This window comes from Natator depressus, chromosome 7 (assembly GCF_965152275.1).
Source record: "Natator depressus isolate rNatDep1 chromosome 7, rNatDep2.hap1, whole genome shotgun sequence".
Taxonomy (NCBI): domain Eukaryota; kingdom Metazoa; phylum Chordata; order Testudines; family Cheloniidae; genus Natator; species Natator depressus.
In genome coordinates, this window is record NC_134240.1 from 18,173,094 (window position 1) to 18,196,226 (window position 23,133).

At 44.0% G+C, this 23,133-nt stretch overlaps 1 protein-coding gene across 2 annotated transcripts in view; it reads right to left on the reverse strand.

The window, feature by feature from the left end:
• SRGAP3 (SLIT-ROBO Rho GTPase activating protein 3) overlaps positions 1–23,133 on the reverse strand; it is a 221,342-nt gene that overhangs the window by 52,571 nt on the left and 145,638 nt on the right. For both annotated transcript variants that reach the window (XM_074957557.1, XM_074957558.1), the window contains exons 4-6: positions 20,637–20,699; positions 9,413–9,598; positions 7,632–7,760 (exon numbers count right to left, since the gene is read on the reverse strand). In XM_074957557.1, the coding sequence (XP_074813658.1) occupies positions 7,632–7,760; positions 9,413–9,598; positions 20,637–20,699 (378 nt within the window). The remainder of the gene's footprint in view (positions 1–7,631; positions 7,761–9,412; positions 9,599–20,636; positions 20,700–23,133) is intronic.

Sequence of the window (23,133 nt, forward strand, 5' to 3'; positions counted from 1 at the left end):
GCAAACAACTGTACAAAAGCATCACATTTCAAGAACAGCCCTTTCACAGGAACACACGAACATATTTAAGGACTCAAAGCTTCTCTGCTTATACATTTTATCTTTCTTGAATATTTCCTCCCAGTTCTGCATGCCCAGCTTAGCCTTGGTAGCCACAGCCTAGAATAGGAGTTAAGCCACAAACTTCCCCATCTGACAACGTTCAAGAAATATCTAGCAAGAAGCCATCAATTTAAAGCCAGGGCTTGGAATAGCTTAAGCCATCTCACAGCAAAAGAGATCGTCCCAACCAAAGTAAGGGTTGGATAATCCCCATGGCCACAAACAAAACATCAGCTTCTGTGGTCAGCACAGAGCAGTCAGTAGGCTCCATTTTAACTAACAGGAGGTGCTGTGCACACAGCTAAGGGATTATTATGACCTTGTTATCAATCAGTGTTCTGAATCTTTAAACCTCCAAGGACTGCTGTGTTGACATATGAAGGCAGCACCCCTTTGCTCTCTTGGAAAGAAAATAGGGAGAAATTATTAGACTGTGGTACAGTTTTCCAAGGGAACAGGCAGGGATCCTATCAAGTGAATTACTGAAACTTGGACTGGCCAAAGCCCTGAAAATTTTTCTACAGAGAACAGTTAATTGGCTGAGGAATAATCCAGAGGATCTACAGACATTTTCCATCTTTAATATATATGGACCCAATTCCGCCACCCTTCCGCAGCTGAGTAGTGATTTATCCCACAAATGGACCCATTGATTCCAAGAGGATACTCACATAGTAAGGTATGAGTCAACATGAGCACACATGGCAGAATCCACCCCTATGATCCATGGGATTATTTATCATACAGGATTTGATTCAGATGTTTGAGTTTCATTATTTAAATGCCAAAGGGCCTAATCCTTTCCTCTTAATATCCCTGAAGCCTCACTGAACACAAGGGGCCAAACCCTGGTTATACACTTAAACCAGGGATGAATTTAGTCCAGTGAGGCTGCAAGGGTATAACTAAGGGCAGAATTCAGCCTAAACCTAAAGATTCTTATTCATAAAGGTACTAATTTACCTAACTGACCATTATGGCCAATTAATCAAATCTGTACTTGCCTCGTTCACTGCATTAAATAAATCCATAGTGTAGCATGGGTATGTTGTGTAATATCAGACTAAAAACAATTCCAGCCACGTCACTGTATCTAATCCAAATGTTAGACTATTCTATGTTACCTGATCAAACCTTCACAAAAGCAATGTCCAGATGAACCTATCACAAAAAATACTTAACAGGGAAAATACTTTGAGTCCAGTATTTCCCAAAACTTTTCGGAGAAGAGCCCACCTTCGGGAAAATGAAACCAACTGCACACCTCTGCAACACAACCATGTGTTGTTAAACTACTAGTTGTTAAACGTATACATCTTCTGCACCTCATCCTCTACCCCCAGATAATCCTTTGCGCATTACAGGGGCTCACCCCACACCTTGGAAAATTTTGCGGTGGATCTTCATATTACGATCCTTCCTCGCCTTTCTTATAGCAAAATAGTTAATGTTGACATTTAAAGTTTCACCCTTACCATCTGAGCTAGTGCCCGCTGAAATGAATGGACACTTCATATTTCAGGGCTATTGTTGCAGGCTCTCTCCAAACTCTGGCACCCATTGCTACTTTGGTTACATTCAGATCATGTTTTGAAGCTTATCTAGAGACTAGCTTTTTTCCTTCAAAAAGAAAAGTCCTTCTCAGCCATTCATTGTGTGTATGAAATGATGCAGGATACATGCCTTACTGTTTACTTTTTTCACTGTGAATGAATACTCTCAGTTGTACGGTCCTGCAGTGCACATATTTCCTCAGTACACAGCTCTCTAAACTGGCATTCAGTGACTGGAGTGGAGAGGAAGGTTTCTCTCTAGTACCGCCTGACAAAGTCTTCTTCATTTTTCTTTCACAGAAAAGATTTTTTTTTCTCCTCCCTCTCCCACAGTGGCAGAGGAAGTGACTGGATCAGGTGCTGGGATTGCCAGTGGCACTGCAGAATTGCCTCCTCAGTGGGAAACTGAATAATATGGACACAGCAGGCTGGGAAGTAAAGGCTGTCAAGAACTGCACTGAGTCTTTTGAGAAAGTCTAATTCCCCGTGAGAGACGCTGTTTATTCTTTTTATTGCTACGCTGTTGACTTTATTTGAAACCCCCTGAAGCAATGAGATCTCTTAGTTGGATACATGCAGTATATCAAGCTGAAGTGAAGGCACCTGCAACCCAGAGAGGGCTACTTTTGAGTTGCAGAAAACGCTACGTGTGATGGCGCTCTTAAAGCTGCACTTTGCATACAGCACCCACGACCAGTCGTTCCTTGTTCTGTCTGCCATCAGGACGTCTGACATTCGACAGAGCGCGTGAGACACAGGCCAGCAAGTTAAGTGGGGTGCTGGGACTCAGAGGAACTGAAAGGCTTTTATAAGGGAAATAAAATGCTGATGCCAAGTGTCACTTTCTTCAAGTGAAAAAAACAGGAGAGAAGAAAAACTACGTTGGATCCAGTTCTGAGCTCAGCTTCACTGGTGTAAATCCGAGTAATTCTTGATATACCCCAGATAACTGAGATCAGAACCTGGACAGCTATGATTTGCATCTCTTCCTTTTCCCATCATTTGTATGTTTATGACTCAACCCAGAAGCAGTGATTTATTTGTGAAATTCCTGGGAAGAGAGGAAAGCCAGGAAGATCTCTTGAAGCTATAGGCAGAGGTACAACTGGGTGTCACAGTATTTGGAAAGAACAGTCCCAACCACAGAAAAATAGAGGGATTAGGGGACAAATATGCTCTCTGATAGAGCCTCAGCTTGTCCAAATGGGGGCCTCTCCATTAAAGTCAATAGAGTCAGACTGATTAAACCAGCTGAGGATCTGCCATCTGGGAGATAATATCCCCATATAAACATGGGGGAAATGAAGCCCAGTGAGATAAAGAGACCTGGCTTCTGATTTTGTAGGCACAGTTATGCCCAGGCAGTTAATTGTGGGTGGAAATTATGGCAATTTTGGCTGTAAATGCTTACCCTGGGTGCCTAAATAATAATGGGCTGATTTTCAGAGGAATTGAGCATCGGTATCTCCTGGTGACTTCAGCACCTCTGAACCTCAGGCCCGTGTTTATTTAGGAGCCTATATGTGGATTTAGGCACCTAGCCTATGCTTATACCTTTGTGGCCTACATGTGTAACTTCCTGATTCAGGGCACCATTTGGTAATTAGCCTATGCTACCACTGGTGAATGCAATTAATCGGGGGTGCAATGTTTCGGCCTTGCAAAATGAAAGGCCGTGTTGCAAAAATCGAGCTCTGAGTGACTTGTTCAAAGTCACAGAATGAATCAGTTACAAATCTGAGAATAAAACCCAGGAGTCCTAACACTATCCACCTGCCACTCTAGCCACTAGACTTTAGTCCCTCGTTAAGGAGGGAGACCACTACTCTAACTTCTCCAATGACAGGCTTGAGACTCAGCAATAGCTCCTCGTCCTACATCTTCCACACGCTGCTTTTAAACTCTTGCCATAGCAGAGGAAAGAAACTATTTTCCTGTTCCTGCAGCCCAGCTAGAGGGTCTTTTATTTTTTTTTATTTTTTTTTTTGAGCTTGTACTCTCTTGACATATTTGCAACACCAAACATTTTGCTTTGATGGAAACAAATCGCTTTGCTTGAGGACTTTTAGCACTATAACTTTGACTGGCATCTCTGTTTCCCTGCTTGACTAGGCATTATTTGACCGTGTGACAAATGGCAATGCCATCAGCGAAGTTTTCTCGTGCCCATACAACTCGGCAATAGAGTGCAATAGAGTGCAACATTAAACTGCCTGATATACTCATTTTTCTGAATGGCAGGTTGTTACGAATACTGCCCCTTTACCTATCTATGTAGCTGTCTGTCTTTGATATGACACACACACCCATCACTTTAATATCTAGATGCAGTTTCAGCAGGATACAGTGAAGATTCAGCAAGGACATATGCACTTGTATTTCCACATATTACCACCTACTAAGTCCTATGACATTTCATCTGACTACCTCAAAATGCTTTACAAATACTTCCCACAAACCCCAGGAAAGGTGCATCGATAGTGTTATCCACATTTTACCATCAGAAGTTAATCCAGATCATGCCATGAATCAGTAACAGAACCAAAAAAAGAACCCAGGATTCCTAAAATACATCCATGCTTCTTTTGAGGAATTTGCACAAGGACACTCTTTAAATGAAAAAGTCTAACAACATGCCTTTCTCTATGTTGTAAATCCTTACCCCCATCAGGAAGGATGGAGCAAAGCCCACTTGAGGCAAAACAAAGGACAGTCATGTGTGCTAATTCATGACTACTCTGATCAAGTTTTAACTTCATTACAATCCAATGCCCTGAAAGAACTCCACTTTCTCCAAGCAGCTGAGACCCTGTATTTCACCAAAATGGAGACAACTCTTTAGCAGACATAGTTGTGATTCTGCTTTGGCGCTGATAACATGAGAAATGTAAAAGCTGGGCCTAATAGATGACATTTACCCAGCCAGGATTTTTTCTTTAAAATGCTGCTAAATTTCAGTTCCAGTGATCTGATGGTTCAGACACGCATACAAGTCATAAAACTCTAAATGGCAATTTGTGCTGGATATGAACTGCCTGTAGGAGCCCTTCTATAACCCCTATTATGTTCTAGAGAGAAAACCCTTTACATCATTAATCATCACTCTTGGTGATGCTGGGTGGAGCAGCTGGAAGTATAATCATAACTGCAATACATCAAGCCGAAGCCCTTTCAAGAATGTCAGTCTCCTCTTAGGCCCTTTGCTCAGATTTAATTCTCACCTGAATATGGTATTCTTCCTCTCTTCAGGCAAAACTCACCCCTGCAGAGAGGCCAGGCCTAAAGGCCATGCACCACTCAAACTCCAGGTATGCCCTTCAAATTAGGATGCATAGGCTTTGTGCTCGCTCTCTGCACCGGGTGAATTTCACTTTTCTTATACAACGCAGTTGTGCAGCACAGCCCCATGCTGTTAAATAACAGCTGAGCTCCGCCCCATAAGTGGCTACATTGAAGTGGTGGATGAACTGGTGTGTGTGTGTGTGTGTGTGTGCGTGTGCGTGTGTGCGCGTGCGCACTTTACCAACTATAGATTGAGATGATGATAGAAATCCAGATCTGTAACTGTTACAATAACATTCCATCTAAAACACACAGCACCAAGTTTTTTTCTTGTACCAGTTACACACATGGGGTTGGAAGTCCTCCTGTTGCTAGTACTGGACTTATTGTGTGGTGCAGTGAATGGGATCCCTTTATTCTGGGGTGTACTGAAATCTCCCCTCCAGTGCTCCTGTGAAACACACTGGATTTGTATAAAAGCCTGTTCAAATAAACTGCTCTTCTCCTGGGGGATTTGAAATTAGGACACCCATGAACGGCTCGTGCATCCTTAACAATACTTTGTTTTCTTTGGCAATCAGAATATATAATTAGGCACATATAGTTGTACAGAGTCAAAGATGCTTTAGTTAAAGTCCCCTGAAGGGATTCCTGGAGTGAGGAAGAAAAGCCATCTGCTGACTCCAATGGAAGTGTCAGCAACGAAATAAACTTGGGAGGAACAACATAAAAACAGCTAGAGCTAAAACTGGAATTCAGCAACTCTCCAGGAAAACAAAAGTCACTCTCATTAAAAAAAATTTAAAAAAAAACTACAGAAACCCAAAGGGCAAATCAGTAAGGCAGCTCCATATCCTTCTGTTCGTATACTTCCACTGGCAAGGGATTATTGTTTGCTTTTAATACGAATAAACACAACCAAGATGAAAAAGAGCCTCAAAAATTGTACCCAATAACATTTCTATCAAACTAAAATCTTGAAATTCCTGTGAGTCTTACCGCAAACCTCCCTTTAAATTACTAACTAGACCAATAAATATGATCTGTAAATTCATTAAAAGAAATTAACACTCCCATGGTTTTTTAAATAATGCATTTTAGTGACATTTAAACCAGGACAAATACTCAGCACACAGATAGATCCGTGTTATTTATATAACCATTGCTGCAACCGAAGCAAGTTAAAACTGACTAGCAGGAGGAAATTCCTTATAGTAAGAACTATGAAGCTGTGATATTACCTCCCAAAGGAAGTGATGGAAATCCCATTTCTTGAATCACTTAAAAGTACACAGCATGAAACAAAAGGAAATACATAAGATCTGATCCTGCAGTTACTACTGGGCTTGCATCCATGAGTAATGACTGCAATGGGGCTATTCACAACTGTAAGCACTAGGATTTCAATTCAGGAAAGCATGAGACTTAAGCACATACTCAAGTGCTTTTCTGAATTGGGATCTGGGCTCAGTCATAGGTGTTTGCAGGATCAGGCCTATAATGGGGAACAATGCTGAATTGATAGGGCAGGGACACCCCGCCCAAACCTGCTCTCACTGAAATCAGTGGAAACTGCTATGGATTTAGTGAGGACAATTAGGTTTTTCAATGTCTAACTTCCATAATAAAGAACCATTTGAGATTCCTAATTTTCAAGAGGTTTCTCTTTCATCCATTTTAAATACAGATTCTTAGGCAGGCCAGATGAGACCACTAAGACCATCTCACTATCAGTCCAGATACTCATATCTGTTTTAAATAAAAGTGTGCCCAGTTGTATGCTAAAATTTTTTATAAAACACTCAACCATCTCATGTTACTGAATTGGGGTGAAATTCACCTCACCTCAAAAGGACCACATAAGACCCTATCCATCACTTAAGCTCCTTATTAAAGAGTTTATGTGATGCACAGTACCTTTTCCAGGCCCTCTTGCACTGGGGTGAATTCCACTCTAACTGTTTATGCCCTTGTAAACCTTCACGTACAGGGGGTGATAGTGTTTTCTAGCCATTTCATACAAGGCTACTACCACAGACTATAGGAAGATGCCAATCCAGACACAAATATTTCTCTGGAAATTTCTACTGAAGCCATAACCGTGGCACACTGAAGCCAAAATCTTGCGATTCTTGTGTGATGACGTAAAAGATGCCGTAAGTGTTAAAATAATATGTACTTGGTAGATTTATCTTAGAGATAGTCCTGGACCACTAAGTTCAGACCTGGCTCCAAATCCAAACGTCTCCATTTGGGGTGTTTGCATCTTGGAGGACTGACTCATTTCCTGCTCTAATTTATATGTATTGATAGTTACCAATAACAACAACATAAAAAAATCTATATTTTGTCAACTGTTGACGAGGGAGGTTTAAATGTTGACTAAAAATGAATCAATGACTTTGCTTTCATGTGGCCTCCGTGAAATGTATTAAAGGCCAACTCCCATATGATGACTACTGGGCTTCTGTCACTATCCTTGTATAATGTGGGGGGGAGCGCTGAGAAAAAACACCAAAACACTGTAATGTTTGCAAAAGACCCACAGGTCAGCCAGAGTTCAAAATGCCAACCAACTCCCCTTTATTACCACAGCGCATACCAGGGTGAGCAACAGGATCAGTGTCTAGTACTCGGCTGCTTACTTGCCAACAGGAAGAGGGGTGGATGCATTCGGAGAGAAGGATAACTTACATCAATGAGGTCAGAGACGTCGTGGATGTAGTATTTACTGACGGCTGCATTTGTGGCTGCCAGGTTCAGCAGATAATCGTTCCTGGCTTTAGTGCACTTCAGCTTGTTTTCAGAATATTTGGCTTGCCTCTGAAAAAGCAAAATAGAATGTAAAAACACAAATAAGTTATCCAGGAGGTTCACATTTCCTCTTGCTACAAGTCCTCCATAGTGCACTGCTGTGCTGGTGTCACGTATTAACACCCTCTTGGTAGGATGCAGCATATACCTTTACCAGTACAACAAGCGAATCCATCTGAACGTACCTGATACATTCAACAGCACAGCAAGAGCATTCAAGTTGAATGTACAGAATGCATTCAGAGCACAATTATCTTATCTGCACATTCATGGAAGATTTGGCATCAGTCAAGATTAGAGGGCCAAATTCTACTCACAGTTACACTGATGTATATCTGGAATTACTCCAGATTTATACAGTTGCATCTGGCTGTGGAATCTGGACCAAAGGCTCAAGCTGCAAAATTCAGAAGGGGATCCAGAATTCAAACCCCTACAAGTTCAGGGCATTTGTTCAGGGTGGTCTCCAATCAAGAAGTTAAACAAGAGTGCCTGACCCTTGCAAGGGGCTTTCTGCTATCTCATATTCCAGTGCAACATACACAGCTGGGTAAACACACATCTAACTAACAGTTTCCTGGCCAGGGAGGCTACTTTTCATTTTCACAAAAAAAGAAAATCAGAAAAAGTGCCCGAATGACAATATTTGGAGTTTCTGTGAATCTGCAGAATGCAAGGTTTTTGGCAGCCTGGAGAAGAAAGAGGTAATGGGTTTTGAAGCACTAGGGCTGCATTTTTTCTTCAGAGCCCCATCAGAATGCTGCCCCATTAGCTCACAGATCAGTGGAAAGAATATCCAAGCCTCTTCCTTCAAGTCTCTGATCTAATGAATCATGGAATATATACTGTTCATTGTTACAAGAACAGATTTGGGAGATGAAAAACGAAGCAGTGAAATACAGACTGCAAGCTGACCACAACCCTCCCCTCCACGGTGTCCTCTCTGTCTACTTGACAGAGCATTACCGTGGCAGACTAGATTTACTGCTAGGCTCCCTCCCTCAGCAGTTGACAAAGTCTCTCAGATCCTAGATTTTGTGTGATTAAAATCAGTCGGACCCACTGGCCACAGTCTGAGTAGCTCCTGTATAAGCATTTCATTTGCTCTAGTTTTTGCTGGCTGCCTCAGCCTTTTTTGTTGTGTTTGGTTTTCAGAGCCATTGCTTTTGGGAGGCCCTTTCAACTGCCCTTTTCAACTCCCCCTCCACGCTGAGGCACTGTGCAATATTTAATGGTTGGCCCCATCAGTCCCTAACCACGTATTTTATCCTCTCTGTGGATGTGTGCTGCACGTTGTTCCCCAGGCCCCGTTTTCTGCTCAAAGGTCGCAGCCTGACTTTGAATCAAACCCTTGCTGCCTACTGACTTTGGCACATCTCCATTACTAACAACCAATAAAGAGACTTTTTATAGCATCCCCAGACTGCTCTTCGCCGAACTATGCACGAGCATCGAACTAGCAGGAGACTTCCTCCCGGATCCCTTCAAAGGCTGCAGAAAGGGTTGCAGGAGAGTGATGAATGCTGGAGCCGAAACCTTTGCCACAGAGAGATTTTTGTCTGCACATCTAGCCCAGTACACATGTAGCTGGCATCCACAACTGCGCCCATCAGCAGCCGAGCTGTCAGCCATGCGGGAGGCTCATTATTCCTCCCACCCACCTTCTCCTTCATCTTCTCAATCTTCTTGACGGAGCTCCGGCGCTGAGGCCTGTCCTCGTGCCGCAGCAGGTTCACGCTGATGTCCCCAGACTTGTTGAACTGCTTTTCCTCCTGCTTCTCTGCTTCCTTCAGCTTGCTCTCAGCGCTGATGCTTTCCGCATGGTACATGTGGTAGGTTTTCATCACCTGAAGAGACAGAAGGTAATGAGTCTCCTACACTTACAGTGTCCCTGCTTGTGCACAGTGCAGGCTGGAGAGCCCTAGAGACCATGGGCCGGATTCTCAGGTATGCTAAGACTGTTTGATGCCACCTCTTAAAGGGAGCTGGGGTCAGCCACTGAGACTAACCCTAAACCGGACATCTCCACAGCCAGGACAGAGCTGGCGTAACTCTACATCATCCATGTCCCTATCCCCCAGTGTTAGAGCATGGCCAGAGTGCACTGCACCGCAGCTTCTCTCCTATTCAGAGCCACAGGGAAACAGGACATAGCTTACAGCAGCTCTGAGCTGGGGGCAGACAGGCCCTTGCATGGCTCCAGGATACGGGGTGCGCAAAGGTAGCTTGATACTACCTTGGCCCCAACCCTCCTCTTCCCAAGTCCAGGAACTGAGTAACTGAGAACCAGGCTCAAATTCTCTAGCCATAGAAACAGGTGCAGAGGCAGAGGCAAGCTCAACCCTCCACCACCCTGCCGATGTGCCTCATCTTTAACTTGGAGAGGTGCTGCTTCAGAGTGAAACAGTTTGATCTCCAGTGCCCATTCCACTTAGTGCCTTATCTGGCATCAAATGCAATGGTGGATTTGACAACATGGACGCCCATCCTACTAGGAACTAGAGCAGCTCGAGTTGTGTGGTGTTTGTGTGTCCCAAGGAAAACATCTACAGATGCTTCACTTCGACAATCACATTTTAAAAAATAAAAGATCAGAGGGCACAGTGTGATCATTTTAATAGTCTTGGCAAGAAAAACCCATCCGCTCCTCTCTCTTTATGCCTTCAGTCGCATTGTCCCCTTTCATCAGCTCGCTCCAGGACTCAGACGTTTTATTTCGCATTGCCTTGACGAGGCCAGAGATGCTGGATTGGTCTCTGCAGAGCAGAATTACATGTTAATGGTCTGGATGCTGCTGTCAATGGGGCTGTGAAATATGGCTAATCATGAAGGGCCAGATTCTGGCTTTTATGCCACTGCCCTGCATAGGACACAGTGTGGAACTACACGGCCCCAGGAGCAGCGCTGGGGAAGATTGTGCCTCACGCCAGCACAATCTCTTCCTTTACATGTGGGTGTGCGCTTTACACCAGCTTTACACGTTGCTCCCCTTGGGGTACTGCTATGGCTCTATCCCCTTTCTCCTCACCTGGTTTTGGGTGAGCAGCTCCCTAGGTGGAACAGGAGCGAGGAGCCCCTGCCAGCCCCAGAGCGCAGGGGAGGCAGACAGACAGACAAACAGACCCATGCTGATGCCACTTTCTAAAGGTTTAAGGATGTTTCTAAAGTCCTCCTCAAAGGGTGTTATTCAGAACTAATCTGACCTCTCAGGGACCCGTGCACGGATGACGACATTTACCACAGAGAGCAAGCAGCTAACAGAACACTAATTACAAAGACCAAACTCACTCTGCCATGCTGATGGCTTTGAGAAGTAAGGTTTTAAAATGGGACTTAAAGCAGCTCTGAGCACCTCCTAACACAAGGATGAGAGCAGGCCACAGCCCCCAGGTGCAAAGGCAAAGACCCTGACACCTCTCCCTTTCTGCACCTCAAGCCCAATGCTGTAACGGCACCAAACCCTCCAAACTGAAGACATGCCAGCAAAGCTCTCCGCCTACGAAGCACCAACATTACAGTATGATCTTGGCATTAAAATATAGGATGCAACCAAAATATCAGAGAAGGAAATGCCAAGAGCTCAATTCTGGAAGGTGCTAAACCTCACATCCCATTGGCTCCAGTGGAACCTGGGGTATGTCTACACTGCATCTGGGAGCCAGCCTCCAGCCTGGGTCCACAGACTTGTGCTAATGGGGCTCACGCTAGTTCACTAAAAATAGCAATGTCAGGCCCAGCCCCACCCCAACCCCAGCTTGAGACCCTGAGCTCCAGTCTGAGCTGCAATGTCTACACTACTATTTTTAGTGCGCTAACGCAAGTCTCTGGACCCAGGCTGGCAGGCTCACTCCCAGATGCAGTGTAGACATAACTGGAGGGGCTCAGCTGCTCTCAGAAAAGCATTCAGCTCCTAACAGGATCACATATGACATGGGGAGACATTCCCACCATTAACAAGAATTAAGCTTCCCCTTGACTTGGCATCTTCACACCCACAGCTGGTAGACAGCCAGAGGACACCAGTCTGCAACGGCTATCGGCACATGTAAGTCTAAAAGTAAGGGGGACCCCTAGTAAATCAGGTGCACTGGTGAGAGGCTGAATCGGAAGGAACAGAGGTGACAAGGGGATGGATTTATGAGGAGTTTGTGAACTGCCACTGGAAAATCATTCTGTGCTTAATTCTACAGGCTGGTTAAAAGAAACTTTTCCTGTAAGGTAAGGAACCAGCAAGGGGATCTGTAACACGAATACAAGGATTGCGTTTTTGCAGGACAGCTCTTTTTCTCTCTGAATCTGTAAGCACATACCTAGCAGAGCTGGCTGCCTCTCAGCCATCCCCTCATGACCATGTGTGGCCCTCACTTCACAGCCACATTCACCGCTGTCCCACTCAGTCCCTGCATTTTCTCCCTTTCCCCCATTAAGCTTTCCATAAATCAGTTGGACTCAAGGTTTGAAATCCTAGCCCCACTGAAGTCAATGGCAAGACTATCATGGACTCCAATGAGGTCTGGATGTTGCCCAGGATATCTACCTCAAAGGAAATTTTCTTCATGGCAAAGACGCTGACCACAATTTTTACTAGTGATCTGGGGTGCAGATTTTGGGCATAGAAGGCCTGGTTTTCAGAAAATCAGGTCCTTTTAAAAGGCATCTCTCAAATTGGGCACCTAAAATCTCTAGGCACTTTGAAATCTTGGTCTTTGATCCCACACTAATTTCTGCTTTTTGATGGTGTCCCCCTTTCTGGGCATTTATCCCAGTGTTTCCCTGAAGTTCTTGTCAGGCTGAGCAGTACGTTAGCTCTCCATGCCTTTAATCAGCCCAAGCAAACACAGGGCCAGATCCTCAGCTGGTGTAAATTAATGTAGCACCACTGACATCAACAGCGCCGCGCCGATTTACTCCAGTTTAGGAAATGGCCCACACTGCTCAAGTTGATCTACTAAATTTTTTGTGCTAAGCATTTTTTTTTAGCATCCTTTGAACAAGGAAGTAGAGCGAGAGGGAAGCCCTAGGCAGGAGAAAACAACAGAATGTAACCCGCCAGCCCTTGTCTGTGATTAGAGAGCCCTTTATAATTGTCTGACTCGGGGATGGGGATGGAAAGAGGAATCGTTGGGGGATACTGAACTACAGCCTGATATTCTTGCAGATTAGCACAGACCGTTTGTCCCCGCCCCATCCCTTCACCTTTTAGGCAATGTTAAAGAAAATAAACTTACAAGGACTTTCTTTCTGAGCCACTGATTTTCCAGAGAGCAATAAACCTGTATCCCTGGCTAAAAATGGAGTGGAGGAACAGCTTTAGCCTAAAGCACACCTTGTTATATAACTGGCTCTTCAGATGGCTGCTGGAATCCAAACCAAACCCTAAAGGGACATGTGCTAGATTTGATCTTTCTGGCCTTTGAGATCTTCCACGGCTTTGGGCTTTGCTTTTGACATTGTCAACCAGCGCACGTCTGTGAGACTACAGAGTAAACATGGCACTTGCTTTTCATCGGCAATGTACTGTTCTAGCTTCCTAACTGCACAAAGACACAACAGGGCATATTTTACTGCTCCATAACACACTAGAAACTAAAGGGAGGCTATAGATCAGGGCAGGTGGAGCGCCAAAGAATGGGCCTCCCGTCCCATGCAACATGGCTGAAGTTTCTCTAGGGTTTGCTCCAGGAGGCTCAGGCTCTGGAGGTGTGGAGGGGTAGGGTGCTGACAACTACCCCATGGCATTGACTCCATCTCACTCCACCCCACCCCACAAGAACCCTGTGAGGATCCTTACAGCAAACTAGTGATGGCCTCTTACCTTACACTTGTTCCCCCTCAGCAATATGCAACATCCCACCCCTACCAATGGGAACTTGGGGCAACAATACTTGCCATTACCATGGGGATCAGTGGAGGCAAGCCAGGAGGTAATACAACAATATAACCTTATAGCTAGGGCCCTACCAAATTCACAGTCCGTTTTGGTCAATTTCACAGCCAGAGGATTTTAAAAATCATAAATGTCATGATTTCTGCTATTTAAATTTGAAATTTCATGGTGTTGTAATTGTAGGGATCCGGACCCAAATAGGAGTTGTGGGGGGAGGGGTCACAAAGTTATTGCGTGGGGGCGGGGGAGGGTGTTGTGGTACTGTTCCCGTTACTTCTGCGCTGCTGCTGGCAGCGGCGTTGCCTTCAGAGCTGGGCAGCTGGAGAGCGGCGGGGAGACCAGATTTCACAGTCCATGATGCATTTTTCATGGCCGCGGATTTAGTAGGGCCCTACTTATAGCCTTTCCTTCCCATTGGAGCCCTGCCAGATAGAACAATCAGGTTCCACGAGTCTATGCTCTCAGAATCTTCTTGCCCCATAGGCAGCAATAAACCACGTAAGTGGCAATTTGGCCCAACGTAATTATCACAAACAAAATCAATCTGCTTTCATGCTCTCATGAACATTTCCACTTTCTCCATAATGGCTTTAGACACCTCTTTAAATGAGCCTTTTCTCCAAACCAGAGCCCCTTTTATATTCCCCGTCCAAGATAACACCAACTCTTTGCAATACAAATCTATAATGTCAAAGGATAACAATCTTTCACATGGGCAGAAAGTACCTGGTGAGGGGTGGGGGGGAAGACAGGAACAAGAGACAAGTCAAGTAATAATCAATATCTGCTGGCAAACAGATCCTCCTGACTCAATTAAAAGCAAATATAGTTCAACCAAAATGATGTCCTCTGAACTGAGTTTTAACATGGGCAAAAGGTTCCTTTTAAATGTCAGCTGAGTTGTCAGCAGAGGCATAAAAATGTTTCCTATGTTTTGGGGGAAAGGATGGCCCTGGGATTCAGCCACAGGCCTTGGAGTCAGGAGAACTCCCACTGTTAGTAAGGTGAGCATTTCACCTCTGCACTCCATTCCTAGCTCTGTCACTGACTTGCTGCGTGACCTTGGGCAAGTCCCAGCTTCCCTGCAACAAACCCACTACTTGAGTCAGGTACGCTGCCGACTGTGAGCTCTGCCAGAGTTTTGAACAAAGCTGGGCTAAGTAACATTTTTGGATGGAAGCTACATGAAACCATTGTTGCTGGGTGGGGTGCAGGGGGGGCGCATATCAGTGAATTGCAAGGCGTGTGCATCCACAGAAAGCAAAAGCAGAATAAAAAGGAAGTTTGCACAAGACCCTGTGAAGAAAAAACACAGCATTTTCCACAGCTGTGGCTGTCAAAAAGAACCTAGTGTTTTGCTTGGAAGAGGTTCGGCTGAAACATAAGATCTTTTTCCCAGCCAAGCATAAACATAGCCTCTAAATGAGCTTCAAATGCCTTATCAAAGTCCCCCAGAAACATGCTGTCTCTGATTTATAATTTAAGAAGAATGGAAAGAAGAGCGAGTGGAGGTTTGAGTCCCATTTCTGCCCTGTCCTGTGTTATGTCACAAAGTCCATAACTTTCCACATGTGTTTGCAGCTGCAGTTTCCCTAAAGAAAATCACAGAAGACAAACCAGAGACACCTCCTATGCTACATACACCAATGGGGAAGAAAGACTTGCTGGGTTTTCATACAATCCCTCCTCTGCTACCCTGCCCCAACCCCGCTTCTTTTTGTTGAAAACACAGAGGAAAAGCGGAATGGAATGGCTGCACTTTGGGCAATATCTGGCTATCACAAGAGAGGGCTCCCAGGCATTTCCAGAGACCCAAACATACACAACTACACTGTACTAGTGTAACAAGAAGGTCTGACAGTGAAACCCTGGCCCAGTCGGTATTTTAAATACAACCAGGTTTTTGTCCCCAGGTTGTGAGGTGTTCGTTGGACCTGGACACTGCTATGCCCAAACAGCAACTTTCAGCACGACTGTTTGTCAGCTGTGTTTGAGCTTCTGTACCTACCATGGTGTTCAGGCATGGGCCTGATCCAAAGACCGCTGTGGTCAGCTAGCGTCTATTGACTTGAATGGGCTTTAGTTCAGGCCTCACATTTGTTGTGCAAGAAAGACTGATTTAAAAAGGAAAATACCTTATTACGGAGCATTATAGAACATAACCTACTCCCACTGCAGCCTAGTCACTCTACACCCTTTTCACGGTCATGTTTGCTCATTATCATAATTATTTTGCTTAAAAGTCTTCCTTCCCCACCATGTTTTACTCCCACTTGAGCCTGATGCGCATACAGGATTGGAGGATAATAGGGGCTACAGGACTGGAACTTCACTGCAGGATAGGCTCTGCTTATTCCGATTTGCAGAGCATCTCCCACTCATGAGCAGCAAGAATACAAATGATTGCTGGGAGAGTAGAGCACAGCGCTTTTCAACTGACTGTTCCTTGTCCAATCTGCACCTCCTCTAATTAGCTCTAAGACAGCACAAAAGAATCATTTTATATCATTGATTCTTTCCAAATGGATGAAGTTTGTGTCAGTGACACCACTGCCTCGGAAAGTTTGCTGTACAGATAACAGCCCTCATTATCTCTCAGCTGATGCCACTTAATACTCTAGGAATGAACTGGTCTTTAAAATTCCCAGGCTGAAAGGAACAACTATTTATTTTAAGTATTCTCTTAATTCTGGAGGATGTCTACCTATAGCAATCTACTCTCCAATCTGCAATCCTCTCACGCCTTCTGGACAGCACTTGGAACAAAGTCATGTTGTCCCTGTCTTAAGCTATTGGGTCATAAAGAAAAGCTGCCACAGCTGTGTCCCTGGGATCTTTTTGCAAATAAGTTAATTAGCTACAATGGAAGGAGGAAAAAATATGTTGTAATGTTCATTAGTTATTTAACACCACAAGTTGCGTTTTGCAATATTAATATCGCGTTCTAAATAAAGGCCACAGTCAAAATTACTAGTCATAAATGGTGCTGCTTGCTGCCTTTAGCTAGAGCGCTTTAGGCTTTTAAATAGTTCCTCATTAAGGCTCCGATTCAGCAAAGCACTTGAACATATGCTACGCACTTCGCTGAACAAAGACGGAGTTAAGCATGGGCTTAAGTGCTCTGCTGAATGAGGGCCAAAGGCCAAAATCCAGCTCCCAGTGGAGTCAATAACACAACTGTTACTGAGGTCAAAGGTGCAGCATCAGGCCCAAGAAGGGGACATACCTCTAATCTAGGCTGGAATTTATCTCTGTCCCACTCTGAGCTGGTGTTATTACCCTATTGTTATTTTAAGAACATATGAACTGCATGCTGGATTAGGCCAAAAAAGGCCAAGCAGGTCAGGATCCTGTCTGACAACAGCCAAAGCCGAATGCTACAGAGGAAGGGATAATCACCTGCATTGCACATAACTCCAGGAGGAAATTTCCTGACTGCAAATGGCAACCAGCTTTGCTCTGAAGTACAAGGGCTGATGGCTCTTATAATTTTCCCCCTAATTTAATATAGCTCTAGATTTTATTCTAATTCATATCAAGTATGCAATCATTTTTTAAAATTAATTTTTTTCAATAATATCTTGCAGCAGTGAATTCCCCAGGTTAATTATACATCATGGTGCTTTGACAATTTTCAGTATGCTGCCTCTAACTGGGTGCTCGTTTGTGTAGTATGTGAAACAAACATTGTCACATGCAAAACAAGTAATTACACTGCGCCTACAGAAACAGAAATAGAGCCTATTAGCTCTATTAAACAAATTGAAACTTCACTTTGAAACTATTTATGTTGACCCAAATTTTGGCTGACGTTCCCTTAAACATGAATGCATACAACAAAGGGAACAAGTGGTGAGTGAAGACACCATACCTTTACGCATGAACCTTGCATCAACTTGTGCCCAAATTCTGAGGGCTTATCTACACATATATTGGAAGTAAAACAACAAAATCCATTTTAATTCCCACCTTAATTACTTTGGTGCAAGACTGTGTGTGGATGCTCTTATTTCAGGATGAAATTTTGATGCAACTTAAGTCAACTTTTTTATTTTTACGGACTTACTTAAATTAATAGGGCACTCATTCCAAAATAAGGGTTTGTCTGTAGTATAGCTGGGACATGTACATTCCAGCTTGAGGAGACCTATCTTCACTAGCTCTGATCAAGCTACTGTACGAAAAACAGAATGATAGTTGTTGTGGGAAGGGCTAGCTGCCCAGAGTACAATCCCATCTGAGATCATAGGTATGTACTCAGGGCAGCTAGCCCCTTCTAGTGCTCGGGCCACCACAGCTACACTTCTATTTTTAGCTTGGTATCTTGGAGAGCTAGCATGGGTATGTCTTCTTGAGCTAGAATTGACATCTTCCATCTCTAGGGTACACATACCCGAAGAGTCAATACACACAGGTTTACATCAAAATAATGAAAGGCGTGAATTCAAACAGATTTAGTTAGTTTGGCTCCAGCTTGTGGGTAGCAAAGCCCTGAGATGCAAGTTAAACAGTGCAAAAGTTTCCACATGCTCTATACAGTTCTCCTCACACAATCCCCACCAGGGTCCTAGCCAGGGCACAAACATGCATGGGATGCCCACAACTTCCTCTTTTATCATGCATAGCTGGAAAACATGCAGGGAAATCAGTCCACTTGATGAACATTAGTCCAGTAAAGAAGTGCAATACTGTAACGCTGATATAGCCCTATACAGCATGCAATGTGCTAGCTCAGCATGTGTGATAATGTTAACACCTAGTGGCTGGCCAACAGAGCAGATAAATGACTTACTACTGTATTACTGCCAACTAAGACGGACCTCCATTAGCATAAGAGGGAGAAGACTGATTTTTCAAGCCAATGGTTCCAAATTTTATCCCCATTTCTACACAACAGTGATTTAGCTGTCAAATATTGTTTAAGTATGTGGGCAGTTGCTTGATTCATTACAAGACATTGCCAAGGCCTGAGAATACGACAATACCACTTCAATCATGGGGATGGTGGCAAGTCACAGAGCAACACTGCCATGCTGGATCATCCTGCACTCAAAATATGCTACAACATTTTAAACAATCACCCAAGAGATGACACAAGCCAGTTGCTTAACCAAGGTAATACGATTTGTACTCTGTACATTTGGGATGATCTCTTAAGACAACAGGCTGCCTAATAAGGCTCAGTTCTTGAACCGGTTTCATTGTAATTTCTGTAAAGAGCATGCCTCTTTCAGGCCACGCATTTCTAAAAGGCTGACACAGATCGTTGGCCATCATTATAGGTAGATCAACTCAAAGTAACGTGGTTCTCCTTCTCCATAGATTTCTGCCTTTTTATTCATTTAAGCACACCCAGGTCAGAATGTGGGAGCAGAAAAGCACCACGGGCGAAATCTCACTGAAGGTGTTGAAAATTTTGCCACTGATTATGGGGCCAGGATTTCACTCCAAGTTTGTCTTACAGAATTGCATTCATTTCAGACCCCAACAGACTTTTGAGACTTAGACTGAATTCACGGTGTTGCATCCGATGAAGTGAGCTGTAGCTCACGAAAGCTTATGCTCAAATAAATTGGTTAATCTCTAAGGTGCCACAAGTACTCCTTTTCTTTTTGCAAATACAGACTAACAGGGCTGTTACTCTGAAACCTGTCCTTCATTTGGTGTCTTTATCCTACATCTGGGCTTTGAATAGATTGATCCAATTGGTAGGTTTAAAGTTAGATGCAAAATGAGGGTGGAGCAATCACACTGTTTCTGAAATTAAGATTAATCTCCTACTGCCACTAATAAACCTTTGACATCCAGACATCAACTCACTCCCAATTCTGGCCCTTTTAATCTTTCCTGATCACCCACCCACATAGTAACTAACCCACAGAGCAATTCAATCCTCCAGCAGCCTGTGCAGAAACGAGCCTGTTAAATGAAGAAACTAGCTATTCATAGTTAAAGATTTTAGCAGAAATTTAAAAGAAAAAAAGTTCATGGTCTATTGTTTAGGCCAGTTTATCAAAGTGCCGGAACAACATGATTATCCATCTTGTTGGTAGGAATAAACCTGCTGTGGACCAATTTATGTCCAGGGAACAGATAGGATTGAGGGGCTCAACTAGATTGCCTGACTTTTCCTAGGTAAGATAGATGTTCTGTTGCTTCCTAGAATGCATCACCAATCCTTAAACCCAAACAGAAATGAAAAACCAACTCCTGATGGCCAAGGATCAGGAGCAATAAAAGGACTTTTACTGTCTTTCTCCTGAAAGCCTACTTTGGGAGTAGTGGGCTCAGGTAACAGGGTCATGGTTTCATTAAGAACTAGGAAGATGAGGTCTGTGAGGAAACTGCCACTGTTGAATTAAATCAGGAAGAACAGCACTTACAGGAGAAAAGTGATACCAAATTTACCTGCTGAAGGCCTGATTAAGCCATCATCAACTGTGGGACATGGGCAGGCAGCAGAACACACAGAAGAGCCACATACAACTGCACTTAAACAGTGTCAATTCAGACTGACTCCACTGAGCCATCAGAACCTGGCTCAAATTGTAGTCATTGATGACACCTAAAAGTGACTACAGAAAACAGGAGTAAAAGCAGCATCAGGAAAGCCCCAGCAGGTTTGAACGTTACAGCAATGAGTAAAGATCATATTGTATCTAACCCAAAGCAGCCTGAGGGGCCTCCACTCCACTTAACTGCAAGAATCAGATCATGTGATCTATAATATGGTCTTAAATCCATGGCTTTTAAAATCTCTCCACTGTAGGACTAGGACAGCTGGTAAGTTTTTCTCTGCCCTAGTCAAATCCGATTTAAAACCCAGTATTTCCAACAACTGAAAAAACCTAAAAAGGCAGTAACTGTAACACGGATGGAGAGAGCCTCCAAAAGTAACTGTTTCACACTGTACATAACCAATTACATTAACTCTGATCCTGAATAAGGGAATCCTCACTACACAGCTTAAAGAAGAGTAGGAAGAACACATTACTTACCGTGTATAGCTCATTGGTGACCTTCAAGAGTTCTTCATGCATCTGTAGACCAATTTCTTTACTCTAGGACAAAAAACATTGAAAGGTAAATTAAGATTCTGTTATGTTCACAATATTTACTTTTTCTTACAAAGGTCAGCACACTTTGGGGGGGGGGGGGAGGAATAAATGAACAAGTTGTGCGACCTTGCACGGTTCTATGCTTACATGACATAATACTTAATGGTTTTCAGCCCTGCTCGTTGTCAGGTGAGCTCTGGATGCTTTTTGCTGTGCTGCTGGCAGACCCTGCCTGTAAGGCCAGCACTGCCAGCCACCAGAAGATTGCCTAGGAGAGGTGGATCCTTCAATGGCACAAAGATTCATGAGCCAGCTCGCCCCTGCAGGGGGGTGGGGGTGCGGCCAGGGATAGAAGGCATGGCTCAGCTGATCCCCAGAGCCTGTACTGGTGCCTTGGGGCTAGCAGGTGTACATTAATCCAGCCTTTGGGTTGCTCTTGGCTATGCTGAGGGACCACACTGGCACACAGCCAGCCCAGGATTAGAGGAAAGCAAAAGGCACTTTGCCACATGCCCCATCCTGAGCTGGACTGCATACACCTCAGCCGTAGCCAGGGATGTGGGCCTTCGTCTTCAACTATTAACTAACTCGTCAGTTCTTTCTTCCTGCTGCAGCTGGGAGCTCGGCACTCTGATGAAATGCCCACAAACACCTCCCTCCATCACCACAGTGCACGTTTATTCAGCCCCTTTCATCAGGGCAAGGTGAGGTCAAGCACTCAGTGTTCTGCCCAGGCAGGTAGCACAGAAGCCATCGCAATTACAACACTGGCAAAAATCTAGCAAACCTCTGATAAGCATGTTGGACTCCAGTGAGTTCTGCTGCAGTAACCATGCATCTTCAGTGTATTTAAAAAAAAAAAAAAGGATTGTGGGATGATGACATCCCCTTTCAATGATGTGACACACATGCAACATAATCAGTGGGGGGCAGGGGAGGGTGATGAACAGAAGGTAGGGGCTCAGATAATATGGTGATGGGCAACAGCAGATCGATATCGGAGATGGGAAGGGATTCATGTTACAGGATTACAAACATGCTGTTAAAATTCAGGAATATGGTGACTCTTAGGACTCACTGATCACGGGCATAATGGAAGAGGTGAGGGTTTGGGCTGGGTGGTAGTTCCGCACAGCGAAGCAGCGAGGGCGTTCCACACTGGAGGGATGCCAAATATCTGGGGTGGGGGAGTTCATCTGTTTTGCTGGGGTTTTTTTTTTAACAAATAAGGTCTGAAACATGGTATAATGAGATGTATTTGTTCCAAACCCCTTCATCACTTGTGTCCAAGTGAATCCTGCTAATCCCTAGCAGATGCATTCACACCCATCCCACAGAGAACAAAACACAGCAACTTATAAATGCCGCTGCTATCTAGCTGCATTTTTCACATTACTTTCATGCTTGCAGGGTTTTTCCTTTTCTCAGTTTACAGAGGAGCGGGTAGATTTTGGCAGCACAAAAGGTTTCTGGCAATGCCTTTTTAAAACACATTCTGCCCCCACCCAGATTTGCCCTCTGTTGCTTCCACTGCTTCCTAGACAAGATTTTCCATCCCTTGCTCTGCTTCAGCACCAACCAAATGTGTAGACTTTAATTACGTGTGTATTTTAGAAATGAAATTCCCCCGTGGTGTGGGGAATGCCCCCAGGGCTTTGTTTACAACACTTCTACAAATCCTGTCTCATACCCTTCCTGCTTCAGAAACTGAAATGACACCATCAAGTAGGCTTCCAATCCACTTCGGGACTCTGTTTTTCACATTTATAAACTTGAAAACCAAAATACAGATGTTTTCTGCTTTCACTGCACCTAGAATGTTAGCAGTGGGCCGCCCCAAATTAACCAAGACTTTTATTTCCATGTATTTTTTTTAAAAATCCTTATTCAAATAAAATCCATAAATGTAGATGTGAATAACACCACCACTGTACAGACCTGTACATCCATGTTGCACCTCTCAATTACTGCACTCCTCATTCGCCCCTGTATCACCCAAACCAGGTTTCAGACACCATGGTGATGAGCGCAATACAGAGATCTATACAGTTAGATGAAAAAATTTCTCATAACGTCTCTGACCCTGCGAAGTTCTGAGTAGCCCCAGCTCCCTCTGTGTTCAGGAGGAGCTGAGGGCATTCCCATTCCAGCAGGAGGCACTAAGCATCTCACAGAATCAGGACCTTGGTGTAATTTCTTTGCATTGTGAATCCACAGTCGTTAAACTGATTTTATAGAAATATTATTTTGCTAACATAACTCATGCCATTCAACACTGAACGCTGTGGGTCTAACATTTTTCTTGTTTCTCATTTCAGGGATTCTGTCCAGTGTTAGGAGACAGGAAGGTAGAAGGGCAGTTGGGTCCTCTGGATGGCTGCAATAGCATTTTATATCTTTATGTTTAACTAGCACTTTTCATTCTGAGGCATCCCAA